At 43.2% G+C, this 20,569-nt stretch overlaps 1 protein-coding gene across 2 annotated transcripts; it reads left to right on the top strand.

Moving 5' to 3' along the window:
• The first annotated feature begins 338 nt into the window (after positions 1-338).
• Positions 339-18,504, top strand: POLB (DNA polymerase beta). Of its 2 annotated transcripts, XM_061592982.1 has the most exons (14): positions 341-672; positions 1,599-1,656; positions 2,841-2,907; positions 4,111-4,185; positions 4,915-4,973; positions 5,457-5,506; positions 7,299-7,350; positions 9,221-9,275; positions 9,371-9,443; positions 10,110-10,180; positions 11,543-11,629; positions 13,112-13,176; positions 16,207-16,346; positions 18,208-18,504. In XM_061592982.1, exons 1-14 carry the CDS (start codon positions 408-410, stop codon positions 18,300-18,302), a joined length of 1,212 nt encoding a protein of 403 aa, XP_061448966.1. In that variant the 5' UTR covers positions 341-407; the 3' UTR covers positions 18,303-18,504. The 2 variants fall into 2 exon arrangements, with proteins under 2 accessions (XP_061448967.1, XP_061448966.1); XM_061592983.1 differs by lacking the exon at positions 11,543-11,629 and having other exon boundaries at positions 339-672.
• Positions 18,505-20,569: the final 2,065 nt, after the last annotated feature.

The following is a 20,569-nucleotide window of genomic DNA, read 5'->3' as shown; positions in this document are numbered from 1 at the left end:
CCGGCTAGCATATTTAGCTGTCCAAGAGTGATGGAAGTCGGAGACCAACATCTGGAGCAGAGCTTGGAAAAGTTACTTTTTAAACTACAACTCCCATCAGCCCCAGCCAGCACGGCTACTGGATTGGGCTGATGGGAGTTGTAGTTCAAAAAAAGTAACTTTTCCAAGCTCTGATCTGGAGGACCAAAGATTCCCAGTCCCTGACTCCTTCACCCCAACTTCGGGCCCTGCAGGCAATTTTGGACTCCAACTCCCATCAGCCCCAGCATCAACGCGGCTGTGCTGCTGAGGCTGCTGCGAGTTGGAGTCCAACAACATCCAGACCGGGGGGGGGGGAACCTTCCGGGCGTTTTGGACTCCAACTCCCAGCAGCCCCAGCCAGCACGGCCTTATTGACGCGGTGGCTGATGGGCGTTGGAATCCGAAACACTTGGAGGGCCCTGGGCCGTGGGACGGTTGCCGTACTGGGCGCACGAGTGGGCTTCCTCCGAGGGAGCGGAGCCGGAAAGGGGGCGGTGCTCGTGCCCATCGCCGTGTCCTCCGGCCTGCGAGCCTTCCAGGGACGGAAGCGGCCTGTGCTGGAGCCTGGGCGGCGCGCCCCTACCCCCGAAATGAGCAAGAGGAAGGCGCCGCAGGAGAACCCCAACGAGGGCATCACGGACTTCCTCAGTGGTGCGTGCCGGGCGGCCAGGCCACCCTCCCTGCCTGCCTCACTGCTGGGGCCTGGCGGCATCCGGCCTTCGTTCTCAGCCCCCTCTCTTGGAAAGGGGGTGTGTGGAGGAACGGCTGGTCGACCCTTGCTCTCCTCTGAACCTGTTCCAATTTGTCTGCATCCTTCTCAAAGGATGTCCAGAACTGGACGCAGTACTCAAGATGAGGCCTAACCGGTGCTGATTATAGGAGAACTAGTACTTCACAATTTGGAAATTATACTTCTGTTAATGCACCTTAATGCAATTCTTCTGCTTAGGCTGTGCCCACATGGGGAGCAACTTCACAGTGGCTTTCATTGTGAGCCTTGCACCTCGCCCTGTAGTACAGTGGTTCTCAAACCTTTCTCCCCCCGGGCCACTTGAAAATTGTTCAGGGTCTTGGCCCACCGCTTCATGATTTTTCTGCCTCTTGCAGAAATGGTAATGCACTGTGATAGAGGCTGTGTGATTTTTGATTGTATTTTAATTCTTTCTTTTCTTTCTTGTATTTTGTTATATTACAGTTGCATTCCATAGAACTCAAATTGTAATACAATAAAATGTAAGAAATAAAAGAAGCAATAAAAATGCAATTAAAAATTAATATGAATACTTAATGCAATGGATGTGTCGAATGCAAAGGGCTCTTAGTAGGTAACACTCTCCTCTTTCATGCTTATTTGTTCCTGTTGTTGTGGGAGAAGGCATTAACAAGGATCTCATTCTCAACCCATCACCAAAAAGAGGGGGGGGCTGTGGCTATCATGAAGGGACCCTGCACTTCTGGATTTGCCATTACACTTTTGCCTCTACCATTGAACTTTTACCATACAGACTTTTGCTGAAACTATGCTCTGTTTTAACATCTGCTACTATGTTCACAATTAAATAGAGTCTACTTTTCAGAACTGGCCAACTATGAGAGGAATGTGAACAGAGCCATCCACAAGTACAATGCCTACAGGTAAGGTCTCCACTATCAACTGGAATTGCACCGATACCCTGGCAAAACAGTTTTAGAGAGGGCTTTGGAATTAGGACATTTCATAGCATGTGTCCTTGTTCTTTTTCAATGGGGCTACTTTGACACACACACAGATTTCGGCAGTGCTTCATAGCGAGTCCTCTTCAGTCTCCCCCCCCCCCCAAAAAAGCAGGGTCTCCTCAGGAAGGCAGAGACAACATCTTGGCAGAACTTGATCTCACCTCTTGAGATAAAGTAAAAGGAACGTTTTATTTCTGCAAAATACAAACCCTTTGGGAATTGGGAAGATAACGTTATTTATTAGTTCAGTACTGGGAGTGTTTAATTGAAGTGAGGATTGAGTGGATGGAGTGATATGGTGGGTGTAAGGAGACTATTGAGTGATTGTGTATGTGTGTTTAGTTTTGTGTAGTGTAAATGTGTACGTAAATTGCTTTGGTAGTTTATTATGTGTTTTTTGTAACTATTTTTCATAATATATTGTAGCTATATTGTGTTTTGATGTATCTTGATATATTGTATATAGTTTGTTTTTGTGGATCTTAGTTGAGATTTCTTTAATTATATTACTTAAAATGTGGAAATTATCAGTAGTAATAGTAGCATTGTTTGCTTTTGAATTCTTACACTGATTCCTTTTCGTTGAGATTTGTAAACTGCTTAGAGTTGTCTGTTTGAAATATGAAGCTGTTTATCAATTAACTGATTAAGACTGCAATCCAATACATGTCTACTCAGAAGTAAGCTCCACTGGTTTCAATGGGACTTACTCCCAGGTAAGTGTGTATTGGATTTGCAACCTAAATAAGTAATACCTGTTGGCCAGCAGGCCCCTTTAGCAGAGAATTAATAGGCTGTAGGTAGATTTTGTAGCTTCCCTCTGACCCAACCAAAATGTTTACAGGATTACATTTGGGCAGTATAGGGAGACCTGCAAATAGAGTAACCGGGATGTATGCAGTTGTGCTCTGCTACCTCTTTGAAGAGAGAGCTCCTTCCTACATTTGATAATCTGTCTTCTATTTTTTCTGTAGCATTAACTGTAGTTCCAGAGGGGTGTTGCTCTTCACTAGAACTGCAGTGTGCATTTTATGAAGGTCTCAGGTGTGTGTCAACTTCTTCTTGCCAAAACTGAACTGCGGCTTTTTCATTGCTTCATACAGGAAAGCAGCCTCTGTGATATCCAAATACCCAAGCAAGATAAAAAGCGGAGCTGAAGCAAAGAAGCTGGTAAGTCCCTTGACTTGAGCAGGGGGTTGGACTTGATGGCCTTATAGGCCCCTTCCAACTCTACTATTCTATGATTCTATGACTCAGTAGGAATGGCCAGGTTTCCCTTTTGTGTATAGTTCAGAATCTGTAAAATTCATCTTCAGATTTCCATGCATGTTTACAATTTGGTTGAATGTTTCAACTGTGACTAGTAGTGTGCCAGAGTAAAAATAAAGCACAGTTTAAAAAAACAACAAGGAGATACGCTTGGTGGCTTGGGTTGTTATGTTAAGAATTAATTAACAATATCAAATGATAATTGTGTTTTAGTGGTTGATGCCAGCTTATAATTCACTTGGAATGTCGTTATAACAGTTGCAAGATTCAAATGAACTGTTGCAGAAGTGTCATTTTTTGGATTGCTGTATTGTGTTTTGAAGGCAATTGGTAGTAGGATGTTGCCATAATAATTGTGTTGATGTGCACTGCTGTTGCTGTATTGTTGTTCTTGTGTTATGACCTGCTTTGGGCACATCCATGTGGAAAAGCAGCACACAGAGTTAAAGCAGCAGTACGAATTAAAAAACCGTAAGAGCCGTCTTGCTCTTGCGCCGCTCACTTGCCCAGAAGGACATTCTGGTGGATTGTGCCTCTAGCTCAGCCTTGCCAGCTGAGGCTCATGGAAACGAGTCCAAATCATGTGGAGGGCACCAGGCTGGTGAAGGCTGCTCTCCATGTTGTTACGGTAAATGCTTTAGCAAAGGCTGGTTATTCATTACAACCTTATTTTATGTGCATTTGTACACCGAGCTCTCTTGCCTGCTGAGAGTAAGTTATTTATTCATTATTATTTATTTTAAATATTTGTATCCTGCCCTTCTACCCTGTAATAGGGCACTCAGGGCAGCTTACAAAAATAAAATCAAACACGTACATAATAAAATTGTAAATAATAAAATCACAGAAACATTAAAATAAATAAGATACATAAAATACAGTTGAAATATATAAAATACAATATATAGGGAGTGGTACTAAAGGGGACTACAAGGGTAAAATTTAATGTAGAAGGCATAAAATCAGTGCCAGGCTCTACCTTCAAGTTGTTACATACTGTCTGAGTTTAGTTTGTTGTTCTCCCTAAATGAATACTGCAGACACTTAATCCCAAAGGTTTGCTTAGATTTGCCTATTTCATCATGGGTTTTTTTTTCTTTTTAGGACGGAGTAGGAGCTAAAATTGCTGAAAAGATTGATGAGTTTTTATCTACTGGAAAATTACGTAAGCTGGAAAAGGTAAATGACTTTGGATTTGTGAGGAAGTGGTGTTGCACCAAGTCAGATTCTTGGGCCATCTAGCTGAGCATCATCTGCTACACTGACTGGCAGCAGCTCTCTGGGGTCTCAGACCAGACCCTTTCTTCCCCTACCTGGAGACATCAGGGACTGAATTGGAGGCATTCTGCATGCAAAGCAGGCGCTCTGCCCACTGAACCTATGACCCTTACCAGAGCGGCAGGAACAAAAAGGGGAAAAAGCACCAAACAAATGCCAAAAAGAGGAGAGACCAAGCTCTGGTGCTCAAACTCAAATTAGTGTCATGGAGTTTTTTAAGCTGCTTTGTTACGGCAATTAAAAGGTTCTGTTTTATTTTAGCCATATATTGTGGTTTTATAACATGTTAGTTCAATGTTAGTGAATGTGTCGTGAATCACTGGGAAACTTTTAATGTTTTTTAAAATTATTTATATTGCGTGCGGTCTTTAAAAAACTGTTTTTAAAAATGTTATATTTATGACCAATGTGTTGTCTCCACAACACTAGTTTGAGTTTGTTTGAATGTTTTTAGCTCCTGAGGAAGGAATATATTCTGAAACGCGTTGAGCAACACAATAAATCTATAGCTAGCACCAGAGCTTGTCTCTCCTCTTTCTGACCTTACCAGAGTGGGTCAGATCTGTCTCACACGCTGCCAGCTTAATGATTCCCAGACTAGTGAGCCTGTCCTTTTTTACCGCCCTCCAGATTCGGCAGGATGATACGAGCTCTTCTATCAATTTCCTGACCAGAGTCAGCGGCATAGGGTAAATCTGTGTGCACTTTCAAAACCAAGGGTCGAAAGGGGTTTTGAGGTGGTGGCAAGACAGTGACCGGTATACGGTATACAAGGTGATATTTGAGTTTCCTGAGAAACTCCATTTGGTCTCTAATCTCGCTTTGAGGAGGTTGAAATATACTTCTGGTGCTCCTGTTGACAGTGACCCAGTTTCATAATCGAGCCTTCCTCAATTTGGTGCCCTCCAGCTGTTTTTGGGTGCCCAGCTCCCATCAGCTGTTCTTCCCTCACCATTGGAAGACTTTATCTTTCTTCCCCTCTCCCCCCCCCCGACTACCTGGTACTTGGTTGATGTTTTGTCATTTTTTTTCTGAAATGCTTCTACTGTTTGCCCTGGGTCAGCAATCTGTTAGCACTGTGGCAGATACTGCCTTATTGAATGAAAGCTGGCATGAGACGTTATGCTAGAGGTTCTGTCCAATCTGCTGATGTGCTTCCTTTTGCTTTGTAGTCCTGCTGCTGCCAGGAAATTCGTCGATGAAGGAATTAAAACCCTGGAAGGTGAGTCCACTGTGGCTTATCTCTCTAGGTTTAGGGGGGCAAGCTGGTTATCTGCTAGACAAATCTGCCTTTGTCTTTGAAAATGCCTCAGTAGGGCTGGGGGTACTTTACAACTATAGCTCTACTTCCCTGTCCGTCTCCCTGCTCCCTCAATACTGTCTATCAGTACCATCGCCCTTTCTTAAAGACCAGCCCTGGGATTAAGATCAGTGGAGGAGGCTGGTGGTTCTGCCAGAAGGTTGAGGGGTGGTGGCTCATGAGACGTGCTTCTTGGTGATGGCACCAAGGATGTTGAACTCCCCCCCACAATAGTGCACAATCTCTTTACAGCTTCTGGCCTTTGAAAACTGAACAATTAATTTTGGTGTGCGTATTATGTGAATTATTATTTTGAGGTAATGGGTAGATGGTTGTTTTTATTATATTTTTATATTTGGTAACCCATCCTGGGACCTTCTAGTGAAAGGCAGGTAAGAAATACAATTACTACCAAGGCTGAATATTTTAAAATATCTGGCACAGATCCTATTGCAGTGGTAGCCAACATGGTGCCCTCCAGATTGGCCATGGTGGTGAGGAATTGTAGTCAGACAGCATATGAAGGGCACCTTATTGGCTAGGATGGGGGGAGAGAGAGAGAGAGAGAGAGAGAGAGAGTGCATGTGATCCAATTCTTTGTTATTTCTTTTTAAGGTTGGCCCTCTTAAAAATTCTTGGGTTGTGTCCGGTGTTAGTCCTACTCAGAGTAGACCCATGAATAAACATAATTTCAGTGAGTCTAGTCTGAGTAGGACTTAGCTGAATGCAAGCTCTTGTATTTTTAAACAGCATTTATCAAATAAAGCTGTTTATGTTTCATACAACAGTGCTCGTCAAAGTTTGTGAGATTATATTCCCTTCCCCATCTAAGCTGATGAACATCATCAGGTATTCCTGCTCCTGTAGCCCTGCCAGTTCATCTCTGGCCTGAGGTAACTGAATGAGTGCCTCATCCCCCCACTCCTGCAAATGCTGTAAGACTGGAAAAGGCCCTGCTTAGCCATTTGAAGTAGAATCAGAGGCTGCTCAGACGAGGGCCTTCTCTGCAATGGGACTCTAGGCTCATACTCTTCTTCCCTGCAGGAAACTCATCAAAACTTTCCTGTTCAGGAGAGCCAAGTTGAGTCTTTTTCTGCTGGCTGCATTTATTTAGATTGACTGGATGACTTTTCCTTGTTTAGTTTTTATATGACTGATGTTTTGTTGATTTTTTAAATGGTAATTTTGGGAACATTCTTTTTAGAGCCAATGTAAGAATCTATTTATATTGGTGGTATTGCATTTTGAGGGAGAAACTGAGTTGGTCTTGTAGTAGACTTGTGACCCACTCCTCCCTTTCAACTATCTCCATGGGATCCCAGACTGTTGATAGGCCCAGTGCCGATAAAGTCTCGCCAAGCTCTTCCTTCCCACTTGAGAGGCACTTTCAGACTGTCACGCTTTTGCATGGATCTCTCACACACTCGGGGAGATGCGACTACATGCCCTTTGTACAACAAGAGTGCACCTTCATAACCATGCAAAAAAAGCAGGTATGCTGCAATACATAGTAACAGCAAAGTAGTGCTCTTTCACAACAAATCCACTTAAAAAAATTTCCATGGTAAGAAAAGTGACAGAAAAACAGTGGAAAGTTCAGGATGACAGCCATTTGACAACAATGGCATATAATGTCTGTGCAAATGTTGTGAAAACAAATCAGGACAGTTGGTTTAAGAAATGCTTACTGATTGCATGACTCTGCTCCTTCTAGATCTAAGGAAAAATGAACACAAACTGAACCATCATCAGCGAATTGGGTTAAAGTAAGATTCCATGTTTTCTTCATTTAAGGGCTAGGCTATGGACATTTATAATTATTTGATTGAATGTTTGCCTGGAGGTAGAAATATTTTTATGAAACTATTATTAATTTTTAAACTTCTGTCCCAGCAGGGCAAGCAAAAAAGGGACACAACACTAAAAACATCATAAAAACAAAACATATTAAAAACATTTAAAAAAAAAAAAATCTTTGAAACATCTTAAAAAGCATTTCCAGCACAGACGCAGACTGGGGTAAGGTCTCTACTTAAAAGGCTTGTTGAGGTCTTCAGTAGGCACTGAAAAGATAATAGAGATAGTGCCTGTCTAATATTTAAGGGGAGCGAATTCCAAACGATAGAGGCCACAACACTAAAGGTCTGCTTCCTATGTTGTCTGATAAGATGGTATCTGCAGGAGGCCCTCACCTGCACAGCGCAGTGATTGACTGGATATATAAGGGATAAGACAGTCTTTCAGGTATCCTGGTCCCAAGCTGCATAGAGATTTGTACACCAAAACCAGAACCTTGAACTTAGCCCAGTAACTAATGGACAGCTAGTGCAATTCTTTCAGCAGTGAAGTAACATGTTGGCAATACCCTGTCCCAATGAGCAGTCTCGCCGCCACATTTTGCACCAGCTGAAGCTTCCGGACCAGCTCAAGGGCAGCCCCATTTAGAGTTGGTAAAAGGAACTGCTAGCCACTGAAGTAACCTGGGGCTCTAGTGACAAAGATGGATCCAGAACAGGGCTATAAGGCCATTGAGTCCAACCCCCTGCTCAATGCAGGAATCCAGCTTAAAGCATACCCAACAGGTGGCTGCCAGCTGCCTCTTGAATGCCTCCAGTGTTGGAAAGCCCACCCACCCCCTTGGTCATTGGTTCAATTTTTGTAATGCTCTTTAGGAAGTTTTCCTGAAGTTCAGTCGAAATCTGGCTTCCTGTCACTTGAGCCCATCATTCCATGTCCTGCACTCTGGGATGGTTGAGAAGAGATCCTGGCCCTCCTCTGTGTGACAACCTTTCAAGTACTTGAAGAGGGCTATCCTATCTCCCCTCAGTTTTCTCATCTCAAGGCTAAACCTGCCCGCTTCTTTCAGTGTCTCCTCGTAGGGCTTTGCATCCAGTTCAGTTTTACTGTTTTTATGGATTTGTTTGTTATAAGTGGTTTTAATGTTTATTGTTTTAAGTTGCTTTGGGTTGCTTTGCAAGGAAAGCAACTAATAAATATAAATTAAAATTAAAAAGTATTTAAAAAATCACAACATAAGAAGGCCTGAGAAAAGCCTTCCCAGGCTAGAGGATTAAAGGCTGCTGTCACTACCATACATCCCACGATCTTAGGCGCTAGAAACCTGAACAGACAATGAGAATAACTTGCATAGAGAGCTTACTCCAACTAGAGGATTATGGGTGCTCTCAAAACATCCCCCAGTTCTTACTATTTGGATGTGACCTTTATAGCAAAGTAGCCACTTGATGTGGTCTGGTCCTAAATGTTTATTGTTGTTATTGTTATTTATTAAGTTTATTAATCACTTGCAGCATAAAGAGTGTCTAAGTGACTTACAAATATTTATAAACATAAAGCAAAACAAAATCAAAAAAACCCCAATACATCACAATAAAAGCAATGTAACAATCCCTAGAATTGACCCAGTAAAAAAGCAGTAAAAAAAATGGCATAATCTATGCTCATTAGAACTTGAATTAGACCCGACTATATACATTGGGTAAGTGGAGAGTAATTAATGGCCATTCAGCTCTTGGAAGCGTTAATGTGTTTCATTTCAAGAGTACTTGAAAATAAGCGTGCCCAGGATCGCAGCCATTGGCTGTTTCCTTATCCCTGTTTATTTTGCATACCCAGGTACTTTGAAGACTTTGAGAAAAGAATTCCAAGGACAGAGATGTTAGAGATGCAGGTGAGCAAAAAGCATTGTCTCCCTCATGGAGGGAAAAGGCACAAGAATCTGTGGAAGAAAAATTGAACTACTTGATCTGTTTTTGTCCACAACAGGAAATCATCTTGAATGAGGTGAAGAATGTAGATCCCAAATATATTGCTACAGTGTGTGGCAGTTTCCGCCGAGGTTGGTCTTCCATGTTGTTTCAGCATCCTGCCAGTTAGTTATTGCACTAAATTGTCTGTTCTGGGGGTTGTGAACATTCTTTTTCTAGAAATGTGCATTCAGTTCTGCCTATGCTCCTTTTATGCCACCCTCTGGGTCTCTGCCCCTTACACGTTTCTGGCTTGTGTAGACTGAGGATTCTCTAATTCCTGGCTGTGGCAATGACTTATGGACAGACAGAGAGAAGTAATTAAATCACTTCCAACTACAGGCTGTGCTCTGTTCAGGTCAAGAGCAGGAATAACTTTTACATAATTTTATTTTGTATACTGCTTTGAGATTTTTTTTATTAAATGGTTTACCCAAACATGTAACTTTGTTATGCGTATTTCTTTTTCAAGTTTGGTTGATTTTATCTGGGCTTTATTGACAATTTTATTATGTACACCACTTAGAGAGTTTTGATTAAGCAATCTGTATTTTTTTTATATAAATAAATACACTTGCTGGAAATCCCAATGTTAATCCAGTCAATTGAAGCAGAACTGGTCCTTATAAAACTCATAAAACTAACTGAACCTTGAAAACCACAGGAGAGCTGAAGGGTAGAGGCAAGAAACATAAGCAAAGTGTGTAACTTTGAGTTGAAAGCAGGATTCATTTTTTCTTACATTCTGATTTTTACAGGTGCAGAATCAAGTGGGGATATGGATATCCTCCTGACCCATCCAAACTTCACTTCAGAATCCTCCAAACAGGTGTGTGTTCTTTCTGCCGTGTGTTGCATTTTAAAAAATGGAGCCTATATTTATGATTTTGGATTACAAACTTCATCAAAAACCATTCTTATTGGTGCACAAAAATAATACTTCATCAGTTGGATCCAGGCAGGCAGGATAATCCAAACCCCTGCCTGAGAGCAGTGGGACATGATGGATCCAAGGTCTGCCCTGGAATGAAATTTCTTCCCAGTCCCAGGGGTAGCCAGCGTGGTGCCCCCCAGATGTTGTTGGACTACCATCAGCCCCAGACAGCATGGCCAGTGCTAATGGTTGATTAGAGTTGCAGTCTACAACATCTGGAGGGCACCATGTTGGCTACTCCTGTCTAATTAAGTGATAAGCAGAATCCCACATTTTAGTAGAGCATTCTTCTTCTCTGCAGCAGTTCATCCCCGCATACAGGGAGAGCCTTACCATGAGGCAAGCTGCAGCAGCTGCCACCAAAAGCCAATTAAGTTGCCCGAGTAGGTGACAGACAGATCTGATCAATTGTGGGTGCGATCCACTTGGAGGCTGTCCTGTATAAATGTCTGTGAAATGAACAGGACTTCTTGCTCATTTTAAGGATGCTTGTGCAGAAGAACATCCATGGGAATGTGTCCAGAGGAGGCTGCCATTAGACTTTCCACCTCATGCACAAAAATGACTTTGACTTGGCTCTCTTCTCTCTCTGTTTATTTTATTTATTTATTATTTGATTTATATCCCGCCCTTCCTCCCAGCAGGAGCCCAGGGTGGCAAACAGAAACGCTAAAAACACTTTAAAACATCATAAAAGACCTTAAAATACATTAAAACAAAACAACTTTAGAAAAAAGCTTTAAAAACATCTTTTTTAAAAAAAGGGTGAAAAACATATTATTAAAGAAAACATTGAAAGCAATTCTAACATATTTATTATTTGAACATATTTATAGATCACTTAATATCTGAAAACCTCAAAGCCGTCTGCAAGAGAACAAAAGGCTCTCACTGCCAACAACCAAAATAAAACAGCATAAAGACCAGTTCACAGTGGCCATAAGATACAATAAACTGCATGACCAACAGCTACTCCAGCAGGGCTTGGTCAAAGGGGAAGTCTTGCTAGCATGCACCGTAAAACGTATGATGCCTGCCTTATTTCCAGGCAAAAGAGGGTGCCACATGGCAGGGGCTCTTGTTAGTGGGGTCCCTCCCTACCTTCCCCAGGGAGCGCCCTCCCAGCACCCCCACGTCTTCTAGGCAGGGGGAGACGCAATTTCTTGACTCGTGCTGGCTGCAGCTTTTTGAGGCATCTGAATAAAAATCACCAGTGCGTTGTCTACTTGATGGTAACAAATGTTATTCCTTCTGAAGCCGAAGCTTTTGCATCAAGTTGTGGAGCAACTGGAAAGCATCCATTTTGTTACAGATACGCTTTCAAAGGGAGACACCAAATTCATGGTGAGTGTTTTTATTCTGCATGTCTTGAAAGAAGCTCAAATCTGCAGGAGGAAGAGGCAGAGAATCCGAAGCAGCGGAGCTCTTGCCTCCCTCCTGTAGCCCTTGACTATTCAAATGTGGCTTTAGGACCCATGTGGTTTAATGAAGTCCAGACTTGTCTCTTCTTTGGAAAGCTAGTAAGTTTAAAACTTCACATCCGCATCTGTGCTGAAGTCAACGAAAACCCCTTTCGTGTTTGACCTCGGGAGGAAGCTCATTTCCTTAAAACATTCCCATGAGATTCAGCTGTGTGGGGTTGTAGGGCAGATCTCTTTGGCTACAGAAAACCTCAGGTTTTGTGTTTCAGCAGAAGATTCTTTGTCCGGATGCAAATCCTTAATCCCCCTTTGATGTGAGTTTTGCCACAAAGAACAAGGTGAAGCATTATTTATTTGGAGAGAAACCAACAAGGGTCCTACTACGCATGTGCACTCTCAGGCTTCAGATCCACTTCAGAGTGGCTCTGCAGACATCAGATACCTTATTCTCAATATCTTAGTTGCAAGTGCTGTTAAAACGGTTGCATTTAGACTCTTGCACCAAGAAAATGCATCATATTCCGTGACCAGTTTTAATTAAAAACAAGTTTGCTTAGTTTGCCCACTCTTGCCTAATTAACTTTCTGGTCTGTACCCGTTAGTTGTTAGCAAAGTGACCAGGTGGACAATGGTGTTGTTGCTTAAGAACAGGGAGCATGGCTGGGAGAAGTACAGCTGGCCCTCCAGGGTACAAAAGTAGCCAGCCCGCTATTGTTGCCTGCACACGTCCAAATAGCTCTCTAGAAGCCTAGCAGCCTGCTTTGGAAACAGTGCCTCCTACCCACTCCGGAGATCCTCAGTGCTTAGCCCAGATGCCAACTTCAGAAAATCGTTTTATGGTTCTTTTGAAGCCAAAGGGTTAAGAACATAAGAACATAAGAAGAGCCTGCTGGATCAGGCCAGTGGCCCATCTAGTCCAGCATGCTGTTCTCACAGTGGCCAACCAGGTGCCTGGGGGAAGCCCGCAAGCAGGACCCGAGTGCAAGAACACTCTCCCCTCCTGAGGCTTCCGGCAACTGGTTTTCAGAAGCATGCTGCCTCTGACTAGGGTGGCAGAGCACAGCCATCATGGCTAGTAGCCATTGATAGCCCTGTCCTCCATGAATTGGTCTAATCTTATAAGAATAAGGGTTTATGAACTATAGATTATAAATTTACCTGCAAACCAGAATTACACGTCTAGCCATATTTACTTGGAAGGAAATCCTGTTCTGGAGGAACCTGCCCCAAGTAGCTGTATAAATGTTAGACTGAGTCCCTGTCCCATCAGGCCATATATGGGCACACTGGGGCCAGCATGCTTACCCAAAGGAATCAGGCCATAAGAATAACTCGTGATTGTGGGTGTTTTTCTTGCTTTACTTATATTTCTCTCTCTCTCTTTTTTTCTTTCTTTCCCTTATAGGGAGTATGTCGACTCCCAAGCAAAGATGAGGAAACTGATTACCCATACAGGAGAATTGATATCAGGTAAATCTCAAGAAGGACATGATGGTTTTTAATTCCACCCGTGAGTTAGATGGAAGCAATATAGTATATGCTTAAACCTGTTTACAAGGGTTGAGCTACAGTGCAAGTTTAATGTTGTAACCGGGAGTCATAACACAGCAAATCACAACATGAACATGCACAAGAACATGAATACATCCAGTAGAATTTAAAAGCATTAAAACATCATAAATCCAAATATTAATAAAATAAAAAATAAATCTGTGAATTCAAAATGTCAGATAGATACAACACTAATAAAAATGGTCCAGATTCTAGGTCAGGTCCTAAAACTCCAGTTTAGCCAGATGTCCAGTAGGATTTGCAAATGCAGGTCTCTTTATGATTTCATTTATTTTATTTCATTTATTTATTAGATTTATATCCCTCCCTTCCTTTCTCCCGGTAGAAGGCCAGGGTGGCAAAAGTTAAGCAAGTAAAAATGGCTACTTGATAGCCAATGTGTGGAAGTGCATCTGCTAACAAGTCAGTGATACATTTCTGCTTCTGAGCTGGAGAGGTTGGCAGGAATCCGACCCAGCATCGAACCTCTTCCTGCTTCATAAATAATGTTTAGCGCCCTCCACTTGACCCCAGCCACAAGGTGCTGCTCCATGCGGGGACTTTATAGTATGTAACCTCAACATACACAGAGGGCATAGTTCGAAAATGTGAACTGGTAAAAGCCTCCCTTAATGGTGCACTGGTGAAATTTGCTAACTACTGTGAGATAAATGTATTTTTCTTAAGAGTTGAGCTTGCAGAGAGCCTTTTAGCTGGACAGGTTAGGCTGCCTTTTGAGGAAGAGGGTCTTATGGACCATGTTGGATCCACCCCACCTTGACCACTGGCCTTCCTATCTTTCCTTTATTTCTCGCAGAGGCTGCTGATGTTCTAGGCTTAGGTACCACATGTGTGAACAGTGTCATTATACATACTTGGGCAATACCTTTTGCCAAGCAAACCAAAATGTCACAAAGTAATGTGCAAGCTTTTAAGTTCTCCAGAACTCTTCATCAGGCTGAGTGTCAAGTGGAGGGGTAGGGAAAGCTGCCTTGGTGTTAAAAGCCATAAAGTCTCCATTGGTCTCGGCCTTAAAAGTGGAGTGTAGGCAAAAGGAGCAGACGTGATAAGATTAGGCTCTCCTAGGTGCTGTGTAGGTTTTGGGGTTATACTTAGGGATTCTGGAGTGAATAAACACACACTGGCTGATTCCTCATTTTTGAATATATAAAATACAGCAGTTCTCTGGGTCTGTCACCAGCCTTAAGCAAAACACACAGGTTCTTTCTGATGGAGATCAGCAGAGAAACATCGGTCAGATTGGTATTGTTTGTAGTCAGTGGCTGTTACACTATAAAACACCAAAAAAAACCCACCCAGCAAGACTATCCAAGAGTAAGTTAAAACACATGTTTGCTACCTTCATTGATCTGTTCATATGCTGCAACAGAGTCACCTTTTTAAAGTTCTACACGCAGGCTTCTATGCGGGTTGTAATGTTTCTTGGTTATCCATCTTATTGGGGGATAATGTATGTTGGGAACTGGGTCCCCTTTTGTTAATCTACCCCCTGAGCATCAGGGTCAGTTCTCTGGGGGCTGGGGAGAGGGAACGAGAGGCAGTGATGCAGTTACTCTTTAGGCATATTTTTCTTTCCTAGTTAGTAGTTGTCCCCCTTAGAGAGTGTGTTTAAAACGCTTGGGGTGTATGCCTGTTTCCCTTGTTGGCTGCTGTGGGCGCAGTCCCGGCGGGCTTCTTGGAACATGCCGGACAAGCAGGATGGGAATAGAGAGCAGTGGCAACATGCAACATATACGTGAACATATTTTATTTGAGTAATAATAGATCGTTTGATCAAAAACTTTTAATTTTATGCTTTAAAGAAATTTTAATCCCAAAACTATTAGTCCTTTTTAACAACATAACTTGGGAGATCCTTTCCCACAAACACAATCTAAGATTGTTGCCTACTATAATCCTCATTTTGTAGATTCAATCATAGCCAGCAGAATAAAGCCCTTGATTTCAGCATTGATTCACCTCAATCAATCAGGCTTCGTGCCCTATAGGCAGAGCTTGGAAAAGTTACGTTTTTGAACTACAACTCCCATCAATCCAATCTAGTGGCCATGCTGGCTGGGGCTGATGGGAGTTGTAGTTTGAAAAAAGTAACTTTTCCAAGCTCTGCCTATAGGCAAATTGCTGATCCTATAAGAAGAATTCTGAATCTGATTAACCATTGCAAAGCGAATCAACTTTTACAGGACTGCAAATTATCAAAATTGTAAAGTTCCCCTTTAGGTTAAGTAAAATTCCCCTCAGCAGTCCAAACTATTTGGGGGTGGGGGTACAGTGGGAGGGAAGCGGCCTGTAACTTTCTTGTTGCTAAAGCATTGTAAAGCTACTGTCTAGGTAACAAACTTGTCTCATCAGCCAGCAACCACCTATTTTTGAAATCATCTGATTTCATTTCTTTAAAAAATTCTGAAATGGTATATGTGAATTGTATAAAGGGCAATAAAGAAAATAGCATGTATTTACTTCAACACATGTTTTCAATCTGGCCTGATCCACAGACAACAAGATGACCATTTGTTGGCCTACTGAATAATTTACCAGTCATATATTCTGTGGGCATAGATCGAAATCTAAGCTGAGTAAACACACGTGTAACGGGGGGTGGGGAGTTTAAAGAGAAACACAACAATTTTAATATTAGTACTTGATTTAAAAAAACAACAGTAGAAGCTGAATTACCTTGTGATTGGAGTAAATGTTCCCTCAGAGAATAAACTCCTTTTTTAGGTTTTATAAACACCTCTTCCAGTTTAGAATCCCACTCTTGAATAGTTAGATTCGGTATTCTCACGTCAATGTGGTTTAGATGGTGGTGGTGGTGGCCATCTAAAATTGGTGGTGGCACTGATGCTTTCTTGAAGGATGGCAAAGCCAGGGAAAACACTACCTCTGCTATCCACATGTCATTATTCACTTGGTTGCGTTGCACAGGTTGATTCCCAAAGATCAGTATTACTGCGGAGTCCTGTACTTCACCGGGAGTGATATATTCAATAAGAACATGCGAGCCCGTGCATTGGAAATGGGCTTTACCCTCAATGAGTACACCATCCGGCCCTTAGGCATCACTGGTGAGTGCTCTCCTCTGCCATTTGGGGGATGCATTTGAGAGGGAGTGTTTCTTTGCCTCAGCTGGAGTCATGCCATAACTCAGAAATCTGGTTCCATTGTCTGACTCCTGGAAATAAGTGTACAGCTCTCATGATTGCAGAGAGAAGCTTAAGATGGTGAAGAGAAGAAGTGGGTCAGGGCAATGGTTCTAATGTCCAGGGGAAGGGGCTATTCCATCTCCCTGGCTCTTTGGTCTACACCAGCCTTCCCCAGTCTGGTGTACTCCAGGGTGGGACTACAATTCCCATCATCCCTTGATCATTGGGCATGCTCTGTGCACCTGATGGGAGTTATAGTCCAAAATATCTGAAGGGCATCAGGTTGGGGAAGGCTGTTCTGCACTGACTGGCAGCAGCTCTCAAGCTTTTCAAGCAGAAGTCTTTCCCAGCCATGCCTGGAGAAGCCAGAGACTGAATATGGGACTTTCTGCATGCAAATCAGGAGCCAGTGTGGTGTAGTGGTTAGAGTGTTGGATTACAACCAGGGAGACCAGGGTTCGAATCCCCACACAGCCATGAAGCTCACTGGGTGACCTTGGGCCAGTCACTGCCTCCCAGCCTCAGAGGAAGGCAATGGTGAAATCACCTCTGAATACCGTTTACCATTCATAGGGTCACCATAAGTTGGGATCGACTTGAAGGCAGTCCATTTCCGTTTTCAAACAGGATTGTACAGAAATAAATCCCACTGAACTCAATAAGTATGCAAATTATCAAACCTGCCCTCCCCTCCTCCTCCCACCCATCATCTTCCTTTTGCCCCTCCCCTCCTCCTTTCTTCATCCCTCCCACTCCCCTTCCAATCCCCTCCTTCCCCCTCCCACTCCTTCTGCTCCCCTCTCCCTCTTCTTCCTTCCATCTACTCTCCCCTCCCACTCCTCCTTCCCCATGGTCAGTTTTACCTATCCTAGCCATGATTGCACAGGAGTAAATCCCATTGAACTCAATAAGTATGCAAATTATCAAACCTGCCCTCCTCCCTCCCTCTTGCCCCTTCCCTCACCCCTCCCTTCCCCTCCCCCTCCCTTCCTTCCTCCTCCTCCTTCCTCTGCCCTCCCCCCTCTCCTCCTCCCCCATGGTCAGTTTTACCTATCCTAGGACTGTGACCTGGGAGACCAGGGTTCAAATCCCCACACAGCCATGAAGCTCCCTGGGTGACCTTGGGCCAGTCACTGCCTCTCAGCCTCAGAGGGAGGCAATGGGAAACCACCTCTGAATACCGCTTACCATGAAAACCCTGTTCATAGGGTCGCCATAAGTCGGAGTCGACTTGAAGGCAGTCCATTTCCATTTTCACTATTGATCAGTGGCTCCTCCCTTTGTCATGCGTATCCTGTTCCTTCCTCTCCTCCTTTTTTGCATTTGAGGGTATCTCTCTCTAATACAGCTGGTTCCACTTTCTGTTGCCAGTTCTACTCCTGCTAACAGCATTTGTGTCCACAAGAAATGTGATTAGTTTTTTATATCAAATGTCACTTGTACAACTAGTTCACAGAATACCTTGGGCTATGGGCTGTAGTAAATGGAAATGGACTGCCTTCAAGTCGATCCCAACTTATGGCAATCCCATTAATAGGGTTTTCATGGTAAGCGGTATTCAGATGTGGTTCACCATTGCCTTCCTCTGAGGCTGGGAGGCAGTGACTGGCCCAAGGTCACCCAGTGAACTTCATGGCTGTGTGGGGATTCGAACCCTGGTCTCCCTGGTTGTAATCCAACACACTAGCCACTACACCACACTGTTGTAGTAGCTTGCCATAAACCTGCCTCCCTACTTAACTTCTTGTCAACTAAGCCATACCTTCTTGCATTGTGTTTGCAGGAGTCGCAGGGGAGCCCCTGCCTGTGGACAGCGAAGAGGACATCTTTGACTGCATCCAGTGGAAGTATCGCGAGCCGAAGGAGCGGAGTGAATAGCTGCTCGCCCAAGCCCAGGCACCTCTGAAAGCCCTTGTCTTGGGCTGAGGTGTTGTTGGCAGTTGAGCCTGGGCCCATAATTCATTGCTTGATCCTGTTGTGTAAGATCTCTGTAGGGTGTGTGAGTGTGGCTGTTCATAACACCTTTGGAGCTTCAGAATAGCGTGTGTGCTGTAATTAAAACACTAACTGGTGTGCATTAGTAGATTTTTCTTTTTTAAAAAATCTTCCAAGTGGCTGTGACATACCTTCTTTATAGTATGCTATCTGACAGCTTCTGGAAAGCCATAGATTCCCTATCCTAGTTTTAAGAGAAATGTATTTCAGTCCAAGTAAAAAGGTAAGGTTTTGGTAGCAGTTCTTGGTCTACTACGTGACATGGAATGGCAACATTAATTAGCAGTTCAACTTCAAAATGTTTAATCAGAGGAGCATGTGGAATCTTAAGAGCTGTAGCCCTCACTGTGAGTCAGACTTCGTGTGCAGACGGGCTCGTTTACTGGCTGGAGAGCAGGTGGTAGTTCAAAGGTAAAGGGGGAGAGGTTGCATCTAAAATAAAATTTATATGGTCTGTCCTAACACTTAAGTATTCCAGATGTGCATACACAGAAAATCAGATGCTACAAATGAACTTTATCCTTCTTCTTATGTCACTCATAAGTATTGGAGTCCAAAATACAGTGGGGAAGTCTTTCGAACCCAAGGCTTCCTTCAAGTACCAAGTGAGCCTGGCTGGATTGAACAAGGTTGCAACCTGAAAAGGAAGAGATAATGCCCTTGAAGTGCCTTCTAGCCCCAATTCCTATTCCAACGCACCAAAGTCAGTGCACCAGGTAGATCTATTCTGAGGTCTAGCAGAATGGTCTCAATCTGGCGTTGGGCTACATTTCTGCAGTAATCAGATCTGCCATTGGATTATTCATTATTTCTGCTATTCTCTATCTTTGCAGAGGGGATTTAGAAGTCGCAACTCTCGGCGCCTGTTTTCCAATTCTTTTTTTAATCTGCTTTGAAATAATCGATAGTATGAGTGTTAATTACATTACATAGCTAATTGAAATTGTGGGGGAAAGGGGTTTTTTTCTTGGGAAACTGACAAAGCAGGAGGAAAGATGTTAACTTGATGAAAGGCAATGATATGCCTAATTTGCACTTGAAAAGGAATATAAACAGGCAATCACTACAGAGTTCAGAAGAAAGATTGATAGAAGTGGAGAAGATTCATGCATAAATATCGATTATAATAACAATTCTCCACAAACCAAAAAAAAAATTATCGGTGCAGATTGGAAAAAGGATAAGATAGTGGAGAAAAAAGGAATTGGATCATTCACCACCACCAGAGGAACACACTTAAACACAAAATGTAAAGAGGGAGAGGATTCCATCCCTACCTGAGTCCACCTGGAGCACATCTCTAGGCATTCTGTGGAATTCATAGAATAGTAGAATTGGGAGGGGCCTCTAAGGCCATCGAGTCCAACACCCTGCTCAATGTAGGAATCCAACTTAAAGCCTACCAGACAGGTGGCTGTCCAGCTGCCTCTTGAATGCCTCCAGTGTTGGAGAGCCCACCACCTCCCTAGGTCATTGTTTCCACTGTTGTATTGCTCTAACAGGATGTTTTGCCTGATGTTCAGTCGAAATCTGGCTTTCTGCAGCTTGAGCCCATGATTCTGGGTCCTGCAGTCTGGGATGATTGAGAAGAGATCCTGGCCCTCCTCTGTGTGAGGACCTTTCGAGTACTTGAAGACTGCTATCATATCTCCCCTCAGACTTCTCAAGGTTAAACATGGCCAGATCTTTCAGTCTATCCTCATAGGGCTTTGTTTCCAGTCTGCTGATCATCCTTGTTGCCCTCCTCTGAACCTATTCCAGTTTGTCTGCATCCTTCTTAAAGTGCAGTGTTTGCTCATATTCAGCTTGTGATCAACAACACTTCCAAGATCCTTCTCACATGTATTGCTGAGCCAAGTATCCCCCATCGTACAACTGTGCCTTTGGTTTCTTTTTCCTAGGTGTACACCTTTGCACTTTATCCCTGTCAAGATCCCTGTGAATTTTGTTTCTGTCCTCCAGGGTATTAGCTATCCCTCCCAATTTTGTATCGTCTGCAAATTTGATAAGCATTCCCTGCACCTCCTCATCCAAGTCATTAATAAAAATGTTGAAGAGCACTGAGTTCAGGACTGAGCCCTGCGGTACCTTGCTCATTACCTCCCCCCATTTTGAGAAGGAACTTTGATAAGCACTCTTTGAGTACGATT

This window comes from Rhineura floridana, chromosome 12, assembly GCF_030035675.1.
Source record: "Rhineura floridana isolate rRhiFlo1 chromosome 12, rRhiFlo1.hap2, whole genome shotgun sequence".
In the NCBI taxonomy this organism is placed as follows: domain Eukaryota; kingdom Metazoa; phylum Chordata; class Lepidosauria; order Squamata; family Rhineuridae; genus Rhineura; species Rhineura floridana.
This window is presented reverse-complemented; position numbering and strand designations above follow the sequence as displayed.